The 19,214-nt window shown below is 50.1% G+C and overlaps 1 protein-coding gene across 3 annotated transcripts in view; it reads left to right on the top strand.

The window, feature by feature from the left end:
• The first annotated feature begins 1,006 nt into the window (after nucleotides 1–1,006).
• The window catches only part of SV2A (synaptic vesicle glycoprotein 2A), a 30,091-nt gene continuing 11,883 nt past the window's right edge, over nucleotides 1,007–19,214 (top strand). For 2 of the 3 annotated variants that reach the window (XM_061605860.1, XM_061605859.1), the window contains exons 1-7: nucleotides 1,007–1,713; nucleotides 14,065–14,245; nucleotides 15,113–15,264; nucleotides 16,344–16,477; nucleotides 17,264–17,353; nucleotides 18,471–18,581; nucleotides 18,886–18,974. In XM_061605860.1, coding sequence (XP_061461844.1) covers nucleotides 1,119–1,713; nucleotides 14,065–14,245; nucleotides 15,113–15,264; nucleotides 16,344–16,477; nucleotides 17,264–17,353; nucleotides 18,471–18,581; nucleotides 18,886–18,974 — 1,352 coding nt within the window. In that variant the 5' untranslated portion in view covers nucleotides 1,007–1,118. The remainder of the gene's footprint in view (nucleotides 1,714–14,064; nucleotides 14,246–15,112; nucleotides 15,265–16,343; nucleotides 16,478–17,263; nucleotides 17,354–18,470; nucleotides 18,582–18,885; nucleotides 18,975–19,214) is intronic. The other variant, XM_061605861.1, reaches the window with a different exon arrangement.

The following is a 19,214-nucleotide window of genomic DNA, read 5'->3' as shown; positions in this document are numbered from 1 at the left end:
TTTATTGTTTGGTGTGTGTGCAGTACAGGAGGGGAGGGGGCTGTTTTGTGTGGGGAGTCTTGCAGGCCTGGGGATGTTGCTACTAGGCGGCCTCATGATACAATGAAACAGGCAGGCTGGCGCTTCAGTAGGACCGTGTTCTTGGTGTCATGGAGTATTTGATTATTACGGTAATACTTCTTCGAACAGCACGTAGTTAAACTTTGGAATTCCCTGCCACAGGATGTAGCGATGGCCACCAACTTGGATGGCTTTGACAGGGATTTAGGCATTGAGGGGGAAAAGGTATCACTGGCAGTCATGAGGGCTACATTCTGCCTCCAGTTTGGGAGGCAGTACACCACCGAATAATACCAGTAGCAAGTGGGGGAGAGTTGCTGTGGCACTCCGGTCCTGCCTGCAGGCTCCCCATCAAGGGCGCCTGGTCGGCCAGTGTGAGAAGAGGATGCTGGACTAGATGGGCCCCTTTGGGCCTGATCCAGCAGCTGGTTCTTCAGACATTCTGTTGTTAATCAGCTGGACAATATTGGATCGATAAATGCCCGATCCCTAGCTTTCTGGAGGCAGGGTGAATGCGGGCTCTTTTTTTTCTTCAGGGGAAACCAGTTGCTCATCCCCTTTGCTGCAGGTTCATTTTGTGCCCAGATTTACTCAATCCACATTCCTGCTTTGCCAGTTTGGTCATGTCGATTGACCTTTGATGTCCAGGCTCCACACCGTGTGAATTATTTAACGTGCCTGTCCTCTGTTAGTGTCTGAAGTGTTCTGGTTTTGGCTTTGTCGTTCTTGCAGGCCCATTTCCATTCAGCTGGAAGCAGCCGCCTCCTTCTCCGGTCCTCTCCTCCTCTGGTCCTTCAGTTTCCCAAACGCAAGCTTGGACTTCAACGGATGGGGGTTGTTGCCCTGCAGGGGGCATCCCTTGAAGACCTCTCCAGAGTGGCTCTTCCCCGTCTCCTAGAAGGCCACATAGCTTGAGGGGTGGATATACTTCTCCAAAGAAAGGAGCTGTCCGCCCCTTTGAGGGTGCTGAACCGAGAAGTACGTTCAGTTCTCTTGAGTGCTTTTCTCGTTCTTGTAACCTCCAAGGTCTGACGGGCATCGGGAGCCAGGACGGAACCATGGACGAAAGTTTCAGAGACCGAACCGCCTTTATCCGTGGCGCGAAAGATATTGCGAAGGAAGTGAAGAAGCATGCAACCAAGAAAATGGGCAAGGGGGTGGACCGGATGCAAGATGAGTACACAAAGCGTTCCTACACCCGCTTTGCGGAAGAAGAAGACGAGGATGACGAGGACTACCAGCCGCAAGATGGCTACTACCGCGGAGAGCCGGCAGCTGATGACGAAGGGGCCTCTAGCGACGCTACCGAGGGCCATGACGAAGACGATGAGATCTACGAGGGGGAGTACCAAGGCATCCCCAGGAACAACTCCTTGAAAGGCGGGGACCACTTGGCATCTAACCAGGAGGTCGTGAGCGAGTTCAGGGACTTTGACGACCTGGAAGGGGAAAAGAAGAAGGAGAAAGAAGAGCTAGCCCAACAGTACGAGCTGATTCTACAAGAGTGCGGACACGGGCGATTCCAGTGGACGCTGTACTTTGTGCTAGGACTGGCCCTCATGGCCGACGGGGTGGAGATCTTCGTGGTGGGCTTTGTCCTGCCCAGCGCTGAGAAGGATATGTGCTTGTCAGACTCCAATAAAGGCATGCTGGGTAAGTCCTCAAGAAGGCGGTGGGCTGCTGAGTAGCTTGATGCTGGATTGATCGAGGGGAGGGATAAGTTCGCAATGTTCGCCGTAGGTGAATCCTGTGCAACCAGGAAGTATCTGCTCTGCCTGCAAAAGGTCCCGGATCCAATCCCCAATGCTATCTCCTGGTAGGGCTGGGAGAGATCCTCTGTCTAAAATCCTGCAGGGTTTGTTTGCCTTTCTCACTGATGTGTTAGCTTACTCCATGCAGGGCATTCTTGTTTTTATTTCTACATGGGGAGTGCTCCGAAATAAGACCACCCTCCCCTCCATCTGTGGTCCAAAGTGAGTCATTCCCAAACCTGACCATCTCATTCTGCAGAACTGGCGCTAAGCACCAGGATGGTTAGGAAGACAGCACATGATTAAATCATGGCATTTGCTCCGACAAGAGTTAGTGATGGCTACCAACCCAGGCGCTGTTAAAAGGGGATTAGGCAGACTCATGGAGGATAAGGGTATTAAATGGCTACTAGCCAGGATGTCTGTGTTGCATCACTTTTGGAAGTAGTATGCCTTTGTTGCTGGAAACCGCAGGAGAGGACAGCTGCTGTTGCGCTTAGGCCCCGCTTGTGGGCTCCCTTTGGGGCATGTGGCTGGCCACTGTGGGAACAGGAGCCTGGATCAGGTGGGCCCTCTTTGGATGGATGCAGCAGCCAGGCTCTTCTTGTCTTCCACAAGGGTGCTTCCACGTGGGACTGATTTGTATAAAGGTGTTATGGTATTAATATTATTGATGTTGATATTGGACATTGGGTGGCTTTAAAAGAGGATTAGACAAATGCGTGGTGTATAAAGGTATCAATGGCCATCAGCCACAGTGTCGAGGTTCACCCTCCACTGTCGGAGGCGGCAAGCCTTGGGTCCTGCTTGTGGGCTTTCCATTGTGGCATCTGGCTGGCCCCTGGGAGAACAGGAAGCTGGACTAGATGGGCCCCCTTTGGCAGACTCTTCTTATACACAGATTTAGTGAAATTCATGGAGGATAAGGCATCAGAGGCTACTAGCCACAATGGCTATGTTCTGCCTCCACTGTGGGAGGCAGGAGGCTCTGAATAATACCAGTTGCTGCTGTTGTGGGATTAAGGGGGCTTTTGGCTTGATTCAGCAGCTAGGCTCTTATGAAGTTGGCATCCTCTCCTTGTCAAACTAGCTTATTTCATACAGGGTTGTGAGATTTTTATTTTTTTTAAATCACCATAATTTATAACTAATTGTATTTATAACCTGTCCTTCAGCCTGAAGATTCCTGGGGCAGTGTACGACATTTCATTAAAGGCAATGCAGTTCATTAAAACGCAATGGAGCCATCAAACCAGTAAACGCAATCAGCATCTTAAAATAAATAAATAAAATGCAGTAGCACAATAATGCTTCAGCAAAGGAGCCAGTCTTAAAACTGGCCATTTCCAAGAGTGGTCTTAAAATATGCCAGCCCTGAATTCGAGGGGCACAATTGGCTCGAAGCAGCAGGGAGTCTCTGCATGCTCAGAGGCTGAGCCAAAGCCTCACCCGCCGTGATCCGAGGGAGGCAAATGGGGTCCGGCGGAGTCTTGTGCTTCTGTGTTCGGCCCGAACTGCTGCTAGAAGCTCAAGAACGGCTCTGACGAGGTTGCATGACTCATCTCCTCTCTCTCTCTCTCTCTCTCTCTCTCTCTTTCTCCCTCCCCATTCCTAAGTTTGGAATAACGTGTCAGAATAACAGTGGCCCCGAGCGAGCTTATCTCTCTACTGCTCATGCAGAGGAGCTTAGCCAGAATTAAATCCCTCCGACAGGAGCCATGGCAGGCTAGAGAGAAAAGAGTCCTTTGTGGGGGGGTGAAAGCGAGAGGGGCCTACGGGGGGGGGGAGGTGTACATGTGTGTGTGTGTAATGCTGATGTTTTGAGGCAAATTGGGTGCTGGGTTTTCCTCGCACGCTGCAGTGCGGCACGGCTGAGGTGTGTCCAAGACCACCAATTCCCCTCTTTCACACATGGGTGCGCGTGTGTTGCTTTTGCATGGGACCTCCAAATCGAGGGATTGGCCCAGAGGCTGTGGGGGGAGACGGTCTGGTCTCTCTCTCTCTGACTCTACGTGGTTCCTTCTGGTTTGGGGGAGAGAAAGTTTGGCCCTGTGGTGCAGGGTGTGCGAGGCTGAGCCGAAATGGTACCCCAGAGGCCGGTTTCTGGTGGAGAGGCTTTGCTCAAGTGCTGCCTTGCATCACCCTTGTTCCATAGCCTGTTTTGAGTGCCTGCGTTCCATCCAGGCAGATGTGAAGGACAAACAAAGCCTCTGACCATGCGCAGAGTGCTCACCTCCCCTTGCAGTGAGTAGTTGGTGAGAGCCTGCCCTGCCCTGCACGCATCTAGGTTTTAAGGAGCCAGTTTGTTAGGTCAAAGGACTCCATCTCTGGAACCCAGGAATCTGCTTTATACCGGGTCAGACCATTGGGGCCCATCTAGCTCAGTATTGTTGACTCTGACTGGCAGCGGCTCTTCAGGGTTTCAGTGATGGACTTTTCCCCAGCCCTGCCTGGAGATGTTGGGGACTGAACCTGGAACCTTCTGCCACATAGCTACAGCCCTTGCCCTACAAAGAAAGCAAGACCCTAGTCCTCATGGTTCTGAATAAAGGGCTGATTTAAAAAGGAGCACAGAAAGCTGTCTTTTACTGAGCCAGGCCATTAGTCCATCTAGCTCTGTACTGTCTACACTGACAGGCAGCCACTCTCCAGGATTTCAGCCCAGCCTGGAGATGCCATGGGGCACTGAACCTGGGGCCTTCTGGTGCTCTTCCAAAATAAAGCCTAGTCTTAATCTTTTTGAACAAAGCTCTGATTTAAACAGGAAGCTGCCTTGTAGTAAGTCAGGCCAATGATCCATCCAGCTCAGTGTTGTCTACTCTGACTGGCAGCAGCTCTTCAGGGTTTCCAACCAGGACTCTTTCCCACCCCAACCTGGCACCGATGGGGATTGAACCTGGGACCGTCTGCATGCAAAGCGGGTGCTCTGCTGCTGAGCTATGGTCCATTGCCCATCTTCTTGGATGGCTGAGCAGTGGCACCTCTAATAGATAGGGGCCAAACCAGCTGCAAATCCGCTCCCCCAATATACACAGAGAGTTAGGCATGCTTGCTTAAATGCGTGAGTCTTCAGGAGCCGGCGGAATGCCAATATTGATAAGGGCCTCTCGTATCCCAGCAGAGAACCCTGTCTTTTCCTGCAGGTGGACGCAGCTTGACTGAAACAGCCTTGCAGGCCAAATGGGGGAAGGCAGGGGGCTGGTGGCGCCCCACCCCTCATCTCTGGGAAGGCCTGATTTGCTTCACCGTAGCTGTCTCCTCCTGGCCGGGCGTCTCTGTCAGGTTCCTGCTCATCCAGATGGCATCCAAGTCTGCCTAGGAGCTCCAGCCCGATTCCTCCTGCCTTTAGATTTCAGCGCTGCTTTGTGATCTTCTCCAGGGCACTTTGCCTCACATGTTTTCTGGCTCTCCTTGCCCTCCATGGACGCTCCTTCCGTCCTCATTCTGCTTCCCAGAGCTGACCGACAACAGCTGCTGCGTCACGCTTTCCTGCCATTTGCCAATATCCGCCGTTTGGTTCACCTGATTCTTTCCATCTGACCCAGCAAGGAGATTCCTCATTTATTGCAGGGCATTTTTAATTAAAGGGTGGGGGCAGAGAGGCAACTGAAGGGGACAAGAAAGGGACACAGAGTTTTATTACGCATGGTATAGAGATGGGATTTCCCTCATCTCCCATAATGCTAGAACTGGGCTATATAGGCAGCAGGTTCAGGGCCAGGCACACAAAAGCAGTTCTTTGCTCAGTGCCTGATTAACCTGTGGAACTCCCTGCCACAAGCTGTAGGAATGGCGGAGGGCCTATCAGCAGGCATGGCTGTTAAAATAAAATAGAACATGTGTATCCCAGGCTGTTCCAAAGATGAACAGCTCGGCTCTGTTGCCTTCATGTGCCGTGCTTGAGGGCTTCCCAGAATCACCTGGTTGTCTGCTGTTGGAGAATAGATGGATCCAGACAGGCTCTTCTTCAATTCAAATTTAGCTTCCCGTAATTAATGTTGGTAATTGCTGCAACTGCATGGCAAGGGAAGGTGGAATGGTTATGATCCAGACTGTTTTTGTTTTGCAGGTGGGAAGGATTCAGTCACATACCAGCAAATTCAGGTTGTGCGATTAAAGCTGATTTGATGCTCTTGCACAACAAACCTGTTCCCCCCCAACCTCCCCCCCCAGAACTTTTTCCAGTAAAGAAAATGCACTAACATGTCCTTGATGCAATGTCATCTCGTAAGTCAGGATGAACGCACAATAAGGAACAAATGCCTTCCCCCAAACTCTGTGCAAGCACCGCTAGGCTTACTCCGAGCAGGCCCACTGACCTTAATGGACCTCCGTTAGTCCCGTGGTTTAATTTCTCGAGCAAAGGGTTCCACCCCAAATCAAGATGAGTGCTCAGTAAACAGGAAGTGACCTATTTGGGTGGTGGAGGCTGTCCTGTGGAAAGAACTGAGGTGAGATTTGAGTTCTGGGTTCTTTCAGAGCCTCCTTCCCTCCCAGCAGCCCAGACCAGCCTAGGTGGGATTCCCAGTCACCCATTTCCTTGCAACTGGCCAGCCTCAGCCTTACTTAGTTACGGAACTGGGGTTGCATCAGGCAAATTGATGAGCCCAGGGGCACACGCTTGGCAATAAGATAAGAGAAAAATCAAGAGGGATTTCTCCAGCCAGCTGTTTGGGGCAGTGACAAAATGCACATCTCTCTCTCTCTCTCTCTCTCTCTCTCTCTCTCTCATTCTTTCTCTTTCTCTCTCTCAGTGTGCCCCCCCCCCTGCAAATTGCTTTTCAGCAAGCTCTAAGCAACCTTCCATTTCTAATCAGGATGGTTTGGAGCGTGAGCAAGGAGTGACTCATGCTGCAAATGATCAGGAACGGGGGGGGGGATGCTCCAAAGAGGCACTGATTTGTCTTTTGGATGGGGTGATGCTGGGGGTGTTGGAGGGAGCTGGATGGCTGCAACGCCGTCTTGAGTCCCACTCTTCCCCCACCTCACCCTGTTTGTTCACAATTGCCCCTTAGTTCATTCCTAGGGCCACTGGCTCAGGTAGAAATCCTGACCCCCCATTTTGTGTGTGTGTGCCTGCCCAAACCAGCAATGTGGGGAGTTTGCGTCTGGATGGTCTCCAGTTCGGATCATGCCTGGGCCACGGACCCACGCAGTCAGCCCTGAGGCAGCCTGCTGTTCCGTCAGCCCCCTTCCAAATCTTTGGGGTTGATGGCGGCGACGCTGGACCACTTTACAGGGGTGTTGTTAGGGTTACCAAAATCACCTGCTGTTCTCTCAGCATCAGCCCCTTCCCAATCTGGCCTGCTCTACAGGACTGTTGTAAAGATGATCAAAGTGACATATTTGAAGCTTGGGGAAAATGTGTTGTGTATAACACCCTGGGGGCAGATTTAAAGTGGGGAGCGAGCCACTGGGGATGCCTGCCATGCATACCATCTGCACATGCTCTGAAGCCATCTGGACTTTACCTCTCTCCACTGTTGCCTCACAGAACTCCTCAGGCAGCTTCTCTTAGAGCAGATCTATAAGTACATTGAGAAGCTTTGCAGGCCACCTAGTCTAGGTTCTAGAGGTGGGGCATCCGTCTCCCTCAACGGATTACTTGTCCAGCCTTTATGTGGAGACCTCCAGCCAGGGAGATCCTCCTGCCATTCTTGCCAGTTGGCTTCATTGTCAAACTCCTCTTCACCTGGCAAAAGGTTTCTCCTAGTATTCACCTGAAGTCTACCCTCAGACATCTTAAGCCCTCTAGGCCCAGACCTGTCCGATGGGCCAGCAAAGAGCAAGCCTTTGCCCTCTTCTGTGTGGTGAGCACCCTTCAGGTCTTCGAAGACTCCTATCGTGTTCCCTTTCGGGCTGAAATATAGCCATTCCTTCAACCCTTCCTCGCAGGACTGGTTTTCTGTACCCTTGACCATTTCAGTTTCTCCTCTCCGAACCAGTCCTAATTTGTCTATATCCGCCTTAAAAGTGCAGCACCCAGAACCGAACGCTGTGCTCCAAAGGAAGTCTGTCCCCTTTGCCATTTGAACCAATCCTGCCTTGTCCTCTCCTTGGTGGGAAGAGCGAACGATTGACCCTGTCCCATCTTCACGCAATCTTTTCCTCCCTTCTGAAAACCTCTCGGCACTCCCGCCGGGTCAGGGGGGAAATGGGTGCTCTCAGCTGCCCAGAGACATGTCAGGAGAGGAATGTAGCCGACGCTAGCTCAGCGGGAGGGCATGTGTTTGGCATGCCAAAGGTCTTGGGTTCATTCCCTGAATCTGCAGGCAGGGCTACGAATGTCTCCTGCTGTAACCCTGGGGAGCTGCTGCCAATCAGTGAAGGCAGTTCTGGCTCGGTGCAGGGAAGTTCCCAATATTCTTTATTCAGAACCATGAGGACTAGAGCCTTCCTATTATCTTTAAGAGAAGGGCTCTGGCTCAGTAGCAGAACTTCTGCTTTGCAGGCAGCAGGCCCTGAATGCTGGGAATGTCCCCTATCTGAAACCCAGAAAGCTGCTGCCAGTCAGTGTCGACAATACTGAACTAGATGGGGCAGCTTCTGACATTTCTATGGACCACCGAAAGTTCAGCAAACTGTTTGGAGCCAACCCTGTTCCGTCACAAAGGAGGGGGAAGGCCTTGCTTCAGCCGGGCTTGTGTTTTGAAAGGCGGTTCTGAAGGTGGAGGAGGGCAAAGGAATGTTTATGGAAAGCAGGACTCTCCCGAAGTCGGGCGCCTCTGATGCTGCCGATGTAGTTTGTTCCCCCAATATTCCCCCATATCTCACCCCCTGCCTGGGCTGGCCTGGCCAAAAAACCTGCTGTCTTATTCCTCTTGCTCGTCACCTTGCATTGCTCAGCTGCAGTGGTCCTGTGACTGCAGTTCAAATTTATGTGGAAGGCAGGATAAAAATAGCTCCCTCGCTCTGGCTCTTTGTGGTGCTGTTGCTGCATGCACTCTGACTTCCGGCTCTGCTCCTATTTTCTGTTGTGGCACTCGTCCCCTCCCCCTGTCAAAATCCTCTCCATCTGATAGCGTTGGGGGTGGGTAGGTGGGGTGGGACACTTTGATCTTCCTCTCTTTTCTACTCAGGCTACCTGTTAGCTATTGGGCTAAGTTCAAAGCGCTGGTTTTGGTGTACAAAGCCCTATACAGCCTGGGAATAGGATACCTGGAAGACCATCTTACACCTTATATACCCAGTCAATCACTGCGCTCTGCAGGGGAGGCCTCCTGCAGATACCATCTTATCAGGAGGTCTGTTCCGCACAATGTAGGAAGGGCCTTTTGTGTGGTGGCACCTACCCTGTGGAATTCCCTCCCCTTAAATATTAGACAGGCACCATCTCTGTTATCTTTTCGGCGCCTGCTGGAGACCTTCCTTTTTCAACAAGCCTTTTAAGTTGAGACCTATCCCAGTCTGTGTATGTGCTGGAATTGCCTTTTGAGTTTTTAAAGCTTTTTTAAAAAATATGTTTTTAAAGTTGTTTTAATATATTTTTAAGGATGTTTTGTTGTAATATATTTTAAAAATCTATTAGAATGTTTTAGAATGTTTTTAGCACTTTTGTTTGCTGTCCTTGGCTCCTACTGGAAGGAAGGGCAGGATATAAATCTAATAAATAGATAGACAGACAGCTTCCCCCTGTCCTGTTGCCCATTCCCACGTAGTCATGAGGAGATTCAGCACTGTAAGGCCAAGACTGCTGCTAGCCATTGTTGAGGGGGTTTTGGGTGTGTGCACATACAATATCTTTTTTCCTGAAAGCCAATTCACACCTCCTGGCTGGATTACTGCCATGTGCTCTCTGTGGGGCTGCCCCTGAAGACAGCCCGGAGATTTTGATTGTGGTAGAATGCAGCAGCCAGACTGTTGTCTGGGGTCAGCAAAGGAGATCATATTATGCCACTTCTGGACCAGCTCCGCTGGCTGTCAGGCTGTTTCGACGGCCCAATCTGAGGTTGTGGCTTTGGGGTATCCTTCCATTCTTGAAGAACTTTGCTCAGGTTCTGAGGTTCCTCTGCTGATGGCACAAGAGAGGTGCTTGTCTGAATTTTTGCACTCGGAGACTAGAGGATGACCTTGCTGGGGACGTGTTTCGGGCCGTCTCATTGCCCATGCAACTGGCGGTGGGGTGGTAAATTCTGAGCGGGCGCTCTTTAGGGAGAGCATTCCACAAAGAGGTGGCCACCACTGAGAAGACCCTGTTTTGCTATCTGGTGGTTTTGTTGTATTTGTGGGGGGCATAGCTCAGCGGAAGAGCACATGATTGCATGCAAAAGGGCCTGGGTCCAAATCATCGCAAGTCACCATGAGCGCTTTTGGGATGGGAAAGCAACCTAAACACTTTGCTATCAAATTAATTTATTAATTAATATTACAGAAGATGTGTGGCTTTCAAGGCTGCTGCAGTGAAACTTGCCTCCACCTATCTGAAAGGTGAAGGGCCGTAGTTCACTGGATAGAGCCACCTGCCTTGCACGCAAAAGGTTCCAGGTTCAATCCTTGGCATCTCCAGGTAGGGATGGGAAAATCTCCTTCCTGAAAGCCACTGCCAGTTGGTGTAGGCAGTACTGAGCTGGATGGGATTTATAGTCTGACTCAGTATGAGGTAGCTTCCTATTTAAATCGGCCCTTTATTCAGAACCTTGAGGACTGGAATCTTACTTTAATTTTAGAGGAAAGGCCATAGCTCGGTAGTCCAGACCATGCAGAAAGTTTGGGGTTCAAACCCCAGTGGCATCTCCAAGCACTGCTGGGAAAAGACTCCCTGCCTGAAATGCTGAGGAGCTGCTGCCAGTCAGTGTAGAGAATACTGAGGTAGAAGGACCAAGGGCTTAAATGAGCTTCCCAGGGAGTTGATGATATTGCACTGTTGGCTTTTCTTATCAAACATTGTAAGCCGCCTCCCAAAGAAAGGCAGGGCATTCATCCTGGAATAAAGCAAACATCCATCCCTTGATGGCGTCAGCATTGGATGAGATAGAATCATAGAATCATAGGATAGTAGAGTTGGAAGGGGCCTATAAGGCCATCAAATCCAACCCCCTGCGCAATGCAGGAATCCAGTGGCTGTCCAGCTGTCTCTTGAAGGCCTCCCGTGTTGGAGAGCCCACTACCTCTCTAGGTAATTGATTCCATTGTCGTATGGCTGTAACAGTTAGGAAGTTTTTCCTGATGTCCAGTTGAAATCTGGCTTCCTGCAACTTGAGCCCATTATTCCGTGTCCTGCACTCTGGGACAATCGAGAAGAGATGGCTGTGCATGTGTGAATAGGCAGTCATGGGTCAAATGCCACAAGTTTTATCAGTACCTACCATCTGGGAGATTCCTAGGTATGTAAAGGATTTGAATCGCAGGCCCATGACACCAATTTGCACCAGATGTGCATCGGCTAATGTATATGCACAGATGCCTTCTGGGAAATTAAGACGGGGGTGGCCTGGGATCACACCTGCTCTACACTCTGCAGTGTGCTTAATGGCCCTAGAACCTAAGTTTTCCAGGGAGAAGGGGAAGGTGATCCTAGGGGCCCCACTGCAAAAGACTTGGGTCTTAGCCACTCCCCAACAACCCCTCTGTTCACCTCATACACATAAGGCAACTCAGTCCACACAGTTCTCTGAGGCTGCCTATGCACACATATATTTAAAGCACATGGCTTCCCCAAAGAATCCTGGGAACTGTAGTATAACCTCACAGAGCTACAATTCCCAGCACCCCTCACAAGCTAAAGCTTCCACTATTCTTTTTTGGGGGGTGAGGGGGGTGAGCCATGGGACATTTCCTGTGAGATTACATATTCTTTAAGTCCCCCCCCCAAAAAACCCTCCTGCTGCAGTCACCCACTCAAATGGAGTCATAGAGAGCCAATGTGTACATGTGGGTTTGCCTGCACTTGTTGACCCCCAGTTTGAAAGGGTGAAGCTTTTTCTGTCAAAAAGTGTGTTTCTGAGGCCCCACGAAAGCCATAGTTTTAGTCTGAACTTTCAAGGAAAGTACCTTGGACAGCTCTTTGAAAGTTCAGAGTAAAACCCAGAGCGGATTCCGCTGCCCCACTGGCTTGCAGCCACCAGCTGCCATGGCCTGTTGCACATGGGTGTCGACCATATCTTCAGTACCCCAACTCGTGGCTGCCACCACGTTGTTGAGTTGAAAATCCACAATGCTGGCAAGAAAGGCTGAGCTTTCAGAAGTGACTCGGGGGCATGGACAGAGTGTGTGTGTGGGGTGTGTGTGTCAAGTGTCGCAGTGCAGTCTGGAACGTCCACAAATCCTGGTTCATTTGGTGCAAAAGAGGAAGCTGGTGATCTCTTTTTGACATTGTGCGTTAAAAAGCAGATTGCCACAGGGAAGGCGGCTTGCGCTGCAGCAAAGGCCACTGAGGCCCCAGTACCGTCCTTTTTGACTCTGGCTGCCGCACACCACCCACGTCACGTTGAGTCACACACGCACCACCACCCCAATGAGCCAGGCACGCTTTTCTTGGCTCTTTTGCGTCACCCTCAGGAAACAGCAGCTGCGAGGGTTTGCTGTGTTAGAGGCGCTGGGGCTCCACTCTGCCTGAGGACAATGCTCTCGGCCCTGAAAGCCCTTTGCAGGCTTCCGCGGTGGTGGTGATGATGTGTAGATGCTTGGAAGAGCCTGGCTGCTGGTGCAGGCCAAATGGAGCCCGTCCTGTTCTCACAGATGGCCCCAAAGGGAAGCCCGCAAGCAGGACCAGAGTGCAAGAGCAGCGCTCTCCCCACTTGCGAGTCGCTGGCAACTGGCATTCAGAGGAGGCGGAGCTTAGCCATTGTGGCTAGTAGCCGCTGATCGTCCCGTCCTCCATGGATTTGGCTAGTCCTCTTTTCAAGCCGTCCAAGTGGGTGGCCGTCACTGCTTTCTGTGAGAGCAAAGAGGGGTCGACAGCACAGGGACTCTAGTGCGCCCCAAGAAATCAGGAATCGATGAAAGGGCTCCACAGAGGAGTCTCCCTGTTGCCTCTCTTCATGACCCAGTGTTCAAGAATGGCCTCCTTCCGTTCAGCCACTGCCGGGAACAGCTAGTTCCTGCCGTGGCTCTGCATCCAGTACTGTTGAATCTTTCCATGTAGGGGGAGCAGAATCCTTTGCAAACAGAAGGTCCCCTGTTCAGTCCCTGGCATCTCCGGATAGGACCAGGAAAGACTCTTCTTGTCTGCAACCTTGGAGGGCCGCTGCCGGCCAGTGTAGCTGATACTGGCCTCGATGGACTAATGGCCTGATTCAGTATGAAGGAGCTTCCTATGACAGGGAGGTGCTGCTGTTCAGTGTTGGAGCCTTGACTTGCGTGCGTGAGATCCAAGGCTCAGTCCCTGAAGGCACCTCCTGGAGAGCTGCTGCCAGTCAGTGTTGAGAATACGGAGCTAGACAGATCCGTTGCTCTGATTTGGCATAAGGCAGTGTTCTATGTTCCTGTGTACCTGTCTGCCCGTTGAGACTCTGTGTGAGTCTCTGTTTCGGACACGCCTCCTTCCAGATTCCCACAGGAATGCAGGGGAGGAGTTCCTCTTAGGGCCGGCAATTTGGATCTTTGGACCCTGTGTGGAAACCGGCACACGCATGCGCACGCACGCAGCATGGGTTTTGAATTTGAATTTGGAAAAGTGCCGGGGGGGGCGGGACTGCGCCTCAGGCATTTCCGTGTTGCAAATGCCGTCTTTGGCTCCCGACTTCACATACGCGTTGCCATTAATAACAATTCAAAAAGAGATGTTGCTGTGCCTTCAGAAAAGATCCTCTTGGGGACGGCTGATGGTCTCTGCCTGACCAGCACTGGGGAATCTTACTGTGAAAAATCCTGCCTAAAAAGTTTAAACCCAGGATGGGGAATCTCAGTCTTGGGGGAGGGAGGCAAATGTGGCCCTCGAGGACTCCCCTGCCTGGCCCCTGGGACTCTCCGCAGGCCGCATACCTTCACTGGCCTTGCTTTGCACCTTCCTTGAGTGTTTTTGCCAGGCTGGACCGTGATCTTGAACTCTGGAAGGGCCTCTTGCCTGGGTGGAGAGAGGGGCGTGACTGTACGTGGCAGCTCGCCTGCTCTGCAAAGGTAAAGTTTAACACCGGTTGCTCCGCCCACAGTTGCTTCTGGCCCTGCCCATCACTGGCATGTGGCCCCAGCGGGGTCGCCCAGAAGGGAACGTGGCTCCTGGGCTGAAATTGGTGCCCCCTCCCCACTTTAATGTCCCTCACTGGGGCCAGTGGGGGGAGAGCTTCCGCCACCTGTCGTCTTTGTCTCCCTACAGGCCTCATTGTCTACTTGGGGATGATGGTCGGGGCTTTCCTGTGGGGCGGCCTGGCTGACCGGCTGGGGCGCAAGCAGTGCCTCCTGATGTCCCTCTCTGTCAACAGCGTATTTGCCTTCTTCTCGTCCTTCGTCCAGGGTTATGGCACTTTCCTCTTCTGCCGGCTGCTGTCTGGCATGGGGTAAGCAGGGGTGTGGTCGTGGAGGGTCTTGGGGAGGTCTTAGACCCCTTACCTTTTGGGGAGCAGGGTCCCTATGTCTCCAGCATCCTGTGAGCCAATCAGTGTGAGAGTCTTCTTAAATGCTTCCTTGTCCTTTCCTGCTGATTGGAGCCAATCAGAGTGAAAGGAGGTGAGTCTGCCACTGAGAAGACTCCTCTCAGTGGCTAACACTCTCCCCTTTCATGTTGATTGGCTCCTAGAGATGTCTGTTGTTGTGGGAGAAGGTATTAACAAGAATCTCATTTTCAACCCAGCAGGGGGGAAAAAAAGGATAGGAAGGGGCGTGGCGGAGGCTATCACGAAGGGACCCTGCACTTCTGCATTTGCCATTATGCTATGAGGGGTAGGGGTTTTTTGGTAGGGTCCCCAGAGCCAGAATCTGCTGGGAGATACCCTTTTGAAGTAATCGGTTGAGTTTCTGACACATTATTGTGTTATCAATCTTTCATTTTTAAAATCCTCTGCTGCCATAAGGACTAGGAACTTAGTATATACATCTTTTAAAATGGGGGGGGCAATGGATATTCTCAAGAAGCTGCGTGCTGGACTCCAGAGCACATCGCCATCTCTGAATTTTATACGTTAGCGTTGAAGAATGTACAGCAAACCGACCTGCAGTCTTTCTGATGAGCTTGGTTCTCTCTCTGTTAACATGCAATGAGTTGGTTGGGGTTTGTTTTGCTTTTTACGTTCGGCTGATCGTTGTATTTTTTTAAAAGTGACAGTCCCCTGCTTGAACTCTGAAGTGATACAGATCCACCAGGACTCCAGCATGTGTGATGTTGCTGAATGCTTTTGGCGCTCTCTCTCCCCCCCCCCTTTTTCCAGCATTGGGGGGTCGATCCCGATCGTTTTCTCCTACTACTCTGAGTTCCTGGCCCAAGAAAAACGTGGGGAGCACCTCAGCTGGCTGTGCATGTTCTGGATGATTGGGGGCATCTACGCATCCGCCATGGCTTGGGCCATCATACCCCATTACGGTAAGTCGCAGCAACGCCGGAGAAGAAGGAAGGAGACTGGCTGGCCAAGCTGTTCCTCTCTCTCCTGCTGGCTCAAGCCATGTGCAAATTCTGTGCCAAGAGAAGGGCTGGATTTTTAGGTTTGCTGTTTTGTTCTGCCACTGCTTGTGGCAGCCCGGAGCTGGGGTTTTTCAGTGGTGGCACCAGGCTGGCGGAATGCCCTCCCCACTGAAATACGAGAGGCCCCAATCAGTACTGGCATTCTGCCGGCTCTTGAAGACACACCTGTTTAGCCAAGCATTCCCCTGAACTTGAACTTCCTGATTTAATTGCAGCCTTTGAAGTAGATACCTTTATCCTAGTCTGCATCTGTGCTGGAATTCTTAAAAATGTTTTAAAATATGTTTTATTTTTATGTTTCTCTTGTTTGCCGCCCTGGGCTCCTTTTGGGAGGGAGGGCGGGATATAAATGTAATAATAAATAAATAATATATATATATATATTTCACTGTTTTAATTGTTATGGCTTTTAACTGGCTTGTTTTATTGTATTTTTTAAAATTATGGTTGTATTTAATGCTTTGATGGAATTGTTTTATTGTGTATTTTAATTATCGATGAGTTTTATAGTTGATTAAAATCAGTTACTTGTATATCACTTAGAAGCCTTTTTGGCATGTAAGCGGTATATAAATTCCTTATTATTTTGCCTCCTGGCTATAAATTATGCATATGGGGCTAATTTGCATATACTTGCCCATTTTTATTCTGCTTTATCACTGGGGTGAAAAAAGTTATACAGCATGCACTGGGAACAAAAGCCCCTCCCTCTCAATTGCTGGAGACTTGATTCTTCTGCTATCTTTTGCATGTCTATTCCCCAACCCCCAGACTTAGGGACTAGAAACTTGGGAAGCGGATACTGAAATTTAAATTTCTGAGCTTATATGGTTCTGCTGAAATTCTGGCATATTGTGAACTGAGAGAGAACTGAGCACGGAAAGAAGGTGTCTAGTGATTTTTTCTCGTCTCCTCATCCTTTCTTCTGCTCTTTTTCACAATGTCTTTTCCCATCCTCTGGCCACCTCTTGTTGCCAAAGGCTGGAGCTTCCAAATGGGTTCTGCGTACCAGTTCCACAGCTGGCGCGTCTTCGTCTTGGTTTGTGCCTTCCCTTCCGTCTTCGCCATCGGCGCCCTCACCACCATGCCTGAAAGCCCTCGTTTCTTCTTGGAGGTAACTAGAACTGCATGACGTGGTGGAGATGGGGAGAGGCAGCGGAAGGCATTGGGGTGGAGGTGGTAGCGAAGGGGAAAACACGCAGCGGCCTGGTGGCCACACCAAGGGATGTAAGGCATCTTTCCCATTCTGCCCCATATTTGTCACATGCAGCACTGTTTCCGTTCTGCTGCAGTTCGCCTTCCTCCAGAACCTACACTATTAGTCTCACTCTCTGCTGTGCAGAAATTACATCACGTATGTTGTTTATGTAATGAATTACGGAATTTAACAGTTGGTGTCCATGTTGGAATTGCTTTTTAAGATGTTTTTAAAACTATTTTTTTATAGCTGTTTTTAAAGGTGCTTTGTTTTAATATGTTTTAGAGCCTTTTGCTTTTAAGATGTTTTAGAGTGCTTTCAGCGTTTTCGCTTGCCACCTTCTGGGAGGAAGGGCAGGATACAAATGTAATAAATAAATAAATCTACAACTATGTTATTCCACCCTATGAATTTCAAAGCAAACACCACGCAGGTTGGGGTGGCGGTGGGGACACAACCAATTACATGTCATTTGTGGACTGAAAGTGACAACAGCAAACGGTGATTATTATTATTTTATTTATTACATTTGTATACTGCCCCATAGCTGATTTCCACTCTTGACATGGGACAAATAAGTGAAGGTGGGCAATTTCCGCCCCCATTTTTGTCGGGATTTTCCAACATCGCTAGTTGCGCATAACTAGCCTCAAGACAAGAGGCCTCATTTTGGTTAACAGCTTTGCATTTTTGTCTTTACAGAACGGGAAACACGACGAAGCCTGGATGGTGCTTAAGCAGGTGCACGATACCAACATGAGAGCCAAGGGTCACCCGGAGCGAGTCTTCTCAGTATGACCCCTTCTTCCTTACTGGGATTCCAGCAGGCTAAACTGGAGGCCTCAGAATAGCGATTGCAAAAGATCAGGGCTGTTGTCACAGGCGGACTGCCAGTGACGGCGGCAAGACCCCCGAAATGTTGAGAACGCCTGAAGTGCTTATGGGCGGGTAGCGAATTTTGGGGGAAATTTAATTGGGTTGCTGGTGGTTTTGGTTAATGAGTAGCTTTATTAATTTTGGGGGGAAATAAGTTAATTGACTGTATCTAGAGATGTTTTGGAAGGTAATGAGAGTGGGGAATTGAACTGATTTGGAGCAGGGCCAGCTGGGAAATAATTAATTGGGGAAATTGTGTTGAAGATAGGGGTGGGGGAAACATTTGATTCTGTTCACATTTGAAGGTGAATTTACCAAATTTGCATTTTCTGACACGATATATGAACCGCAACCCAGCTATCCTTCGAAATTCACACTGTATCCGACTTTTGCAATGCAGTTCTGCTGTCAAGCAATGTATACAAAAATACACATTCTATGGTAAAATGTGCACATGTTAGCTAAAATAACATATAAAAATGTTAGGGGAAATTGCTTTGCAAAAATGCATACAAACGTGCATACAAGGATACATTTGCACTGAAATGCCAATGAATTTCCATGCTTTTTTTAAAAAAAGTATAAACTGCTGTGGTTATGTGGAGAATTGAATTTAAGATTGGAAGAACGAGAAAAAGAGAGCAACCTTAACGGACAGACTCGCCCATCCCTAGCTGAAGACAAACTGATCTGGGAGTGATCTGGGTTGGGTTTCAGATGAACTGAAGAGCTTATCTGGGGTGACTCGGTGGGAAATTTACTTAGTTTGCCTTCTGTGACGTTTACAGTCTAAAATTTACATCTATACATATGAATTAGGATTTGATAGCTTTGTGTAAAATTGTATCTAATGGGATTATGCCCTGAATCTTTTAAGCGCCTAAGAGCATCCTTGCAAGGGATCCTTCATAGACTAAGAACTTGTGAGTGCCAGTATGTGGTTGTGGTACAGACCATGTCATAATGCTAAGGCTGGGGTGAGAAATGTGTCATTCCCCAGGTCACCTTCCCTCTCCAACGCTTTGCTCTGCAGGTGACCCATATCAAAACCATCAAACAGGAGGACGAACTGGTAGAGATTCAGTCTGACACAGGGACCTGGTACCGACGGTGGATGGTCCGCTTCCTGAACCTTTCCCAGCAGGTTAGGCCATGAATGCTGGAGGACTTGAACAGAGGTTCTGGGAGCCCAGCCAAACTGCCCTCTCACTTCCGCCTCATAGAAGCTGCAGTTTGGCCACATTCCGTCACTGACCCCTTTCACCCTGAGCTGTTGGAATGTTTGCAAATATTCTGTGACTCAGGTCACCAATTGTGGACAGAGAAGCAATGATAATGCACATTGCAATAAATCTGTGAGGACTCCACTCTGATTCTCTCCCCCCCCCATTGCTCCCTTCCAACTCAGGGGGGCTCAAAACAGCTCATGGTTTTCTTGCTTTTCACAGGTCTGGGCGAATTTCCAGCTGTGCTTTGTCCCAGAGTATCGCCGGGTGACCCTGATGATGATGGCGGTCTGGTTCACCATGTCCTTCAGGTGGGGCTCCTGAAGCAGGGAGGGAGACCATTGTGGGCAAGCAACCTGGGCCCCTTTCTGAATAACGTTGCTGTCCTCTCCAAGACCTGTGTGTGGAGGCAAGGTTCAGGGATGGGTTGCTGCAGTGCTGCTACCTCTGGATTACAGGGACAAGACGCGTCCGCTGAGCCTCCTCGAGTGCCGGAGCCCCTGACGCAGGGGGTAGACCTTGAGGACCCTAGGAAGCTGCCTTCTGTGGAG

Source organism: Rhineura floridana, chromosome 22, assembly GCF_030035675.1.
Source record: "Rhineura floridana isolate rRhiFlo1 chromosome 22, rRhiFlo1.hap2, whole genome shotgun sequence".
Lineage (NCBI taxonomy): Eukaryota > Metazoa > Chordata > Lepidosauria > Squamata > Rhineuridae > Rhineura > Rhineura floridana.
The sequence above is the reverse complement of the archived record's forward strand: the minus strand, read 5'-3'. Positions and strand labels throughout refer to the sequence as shown.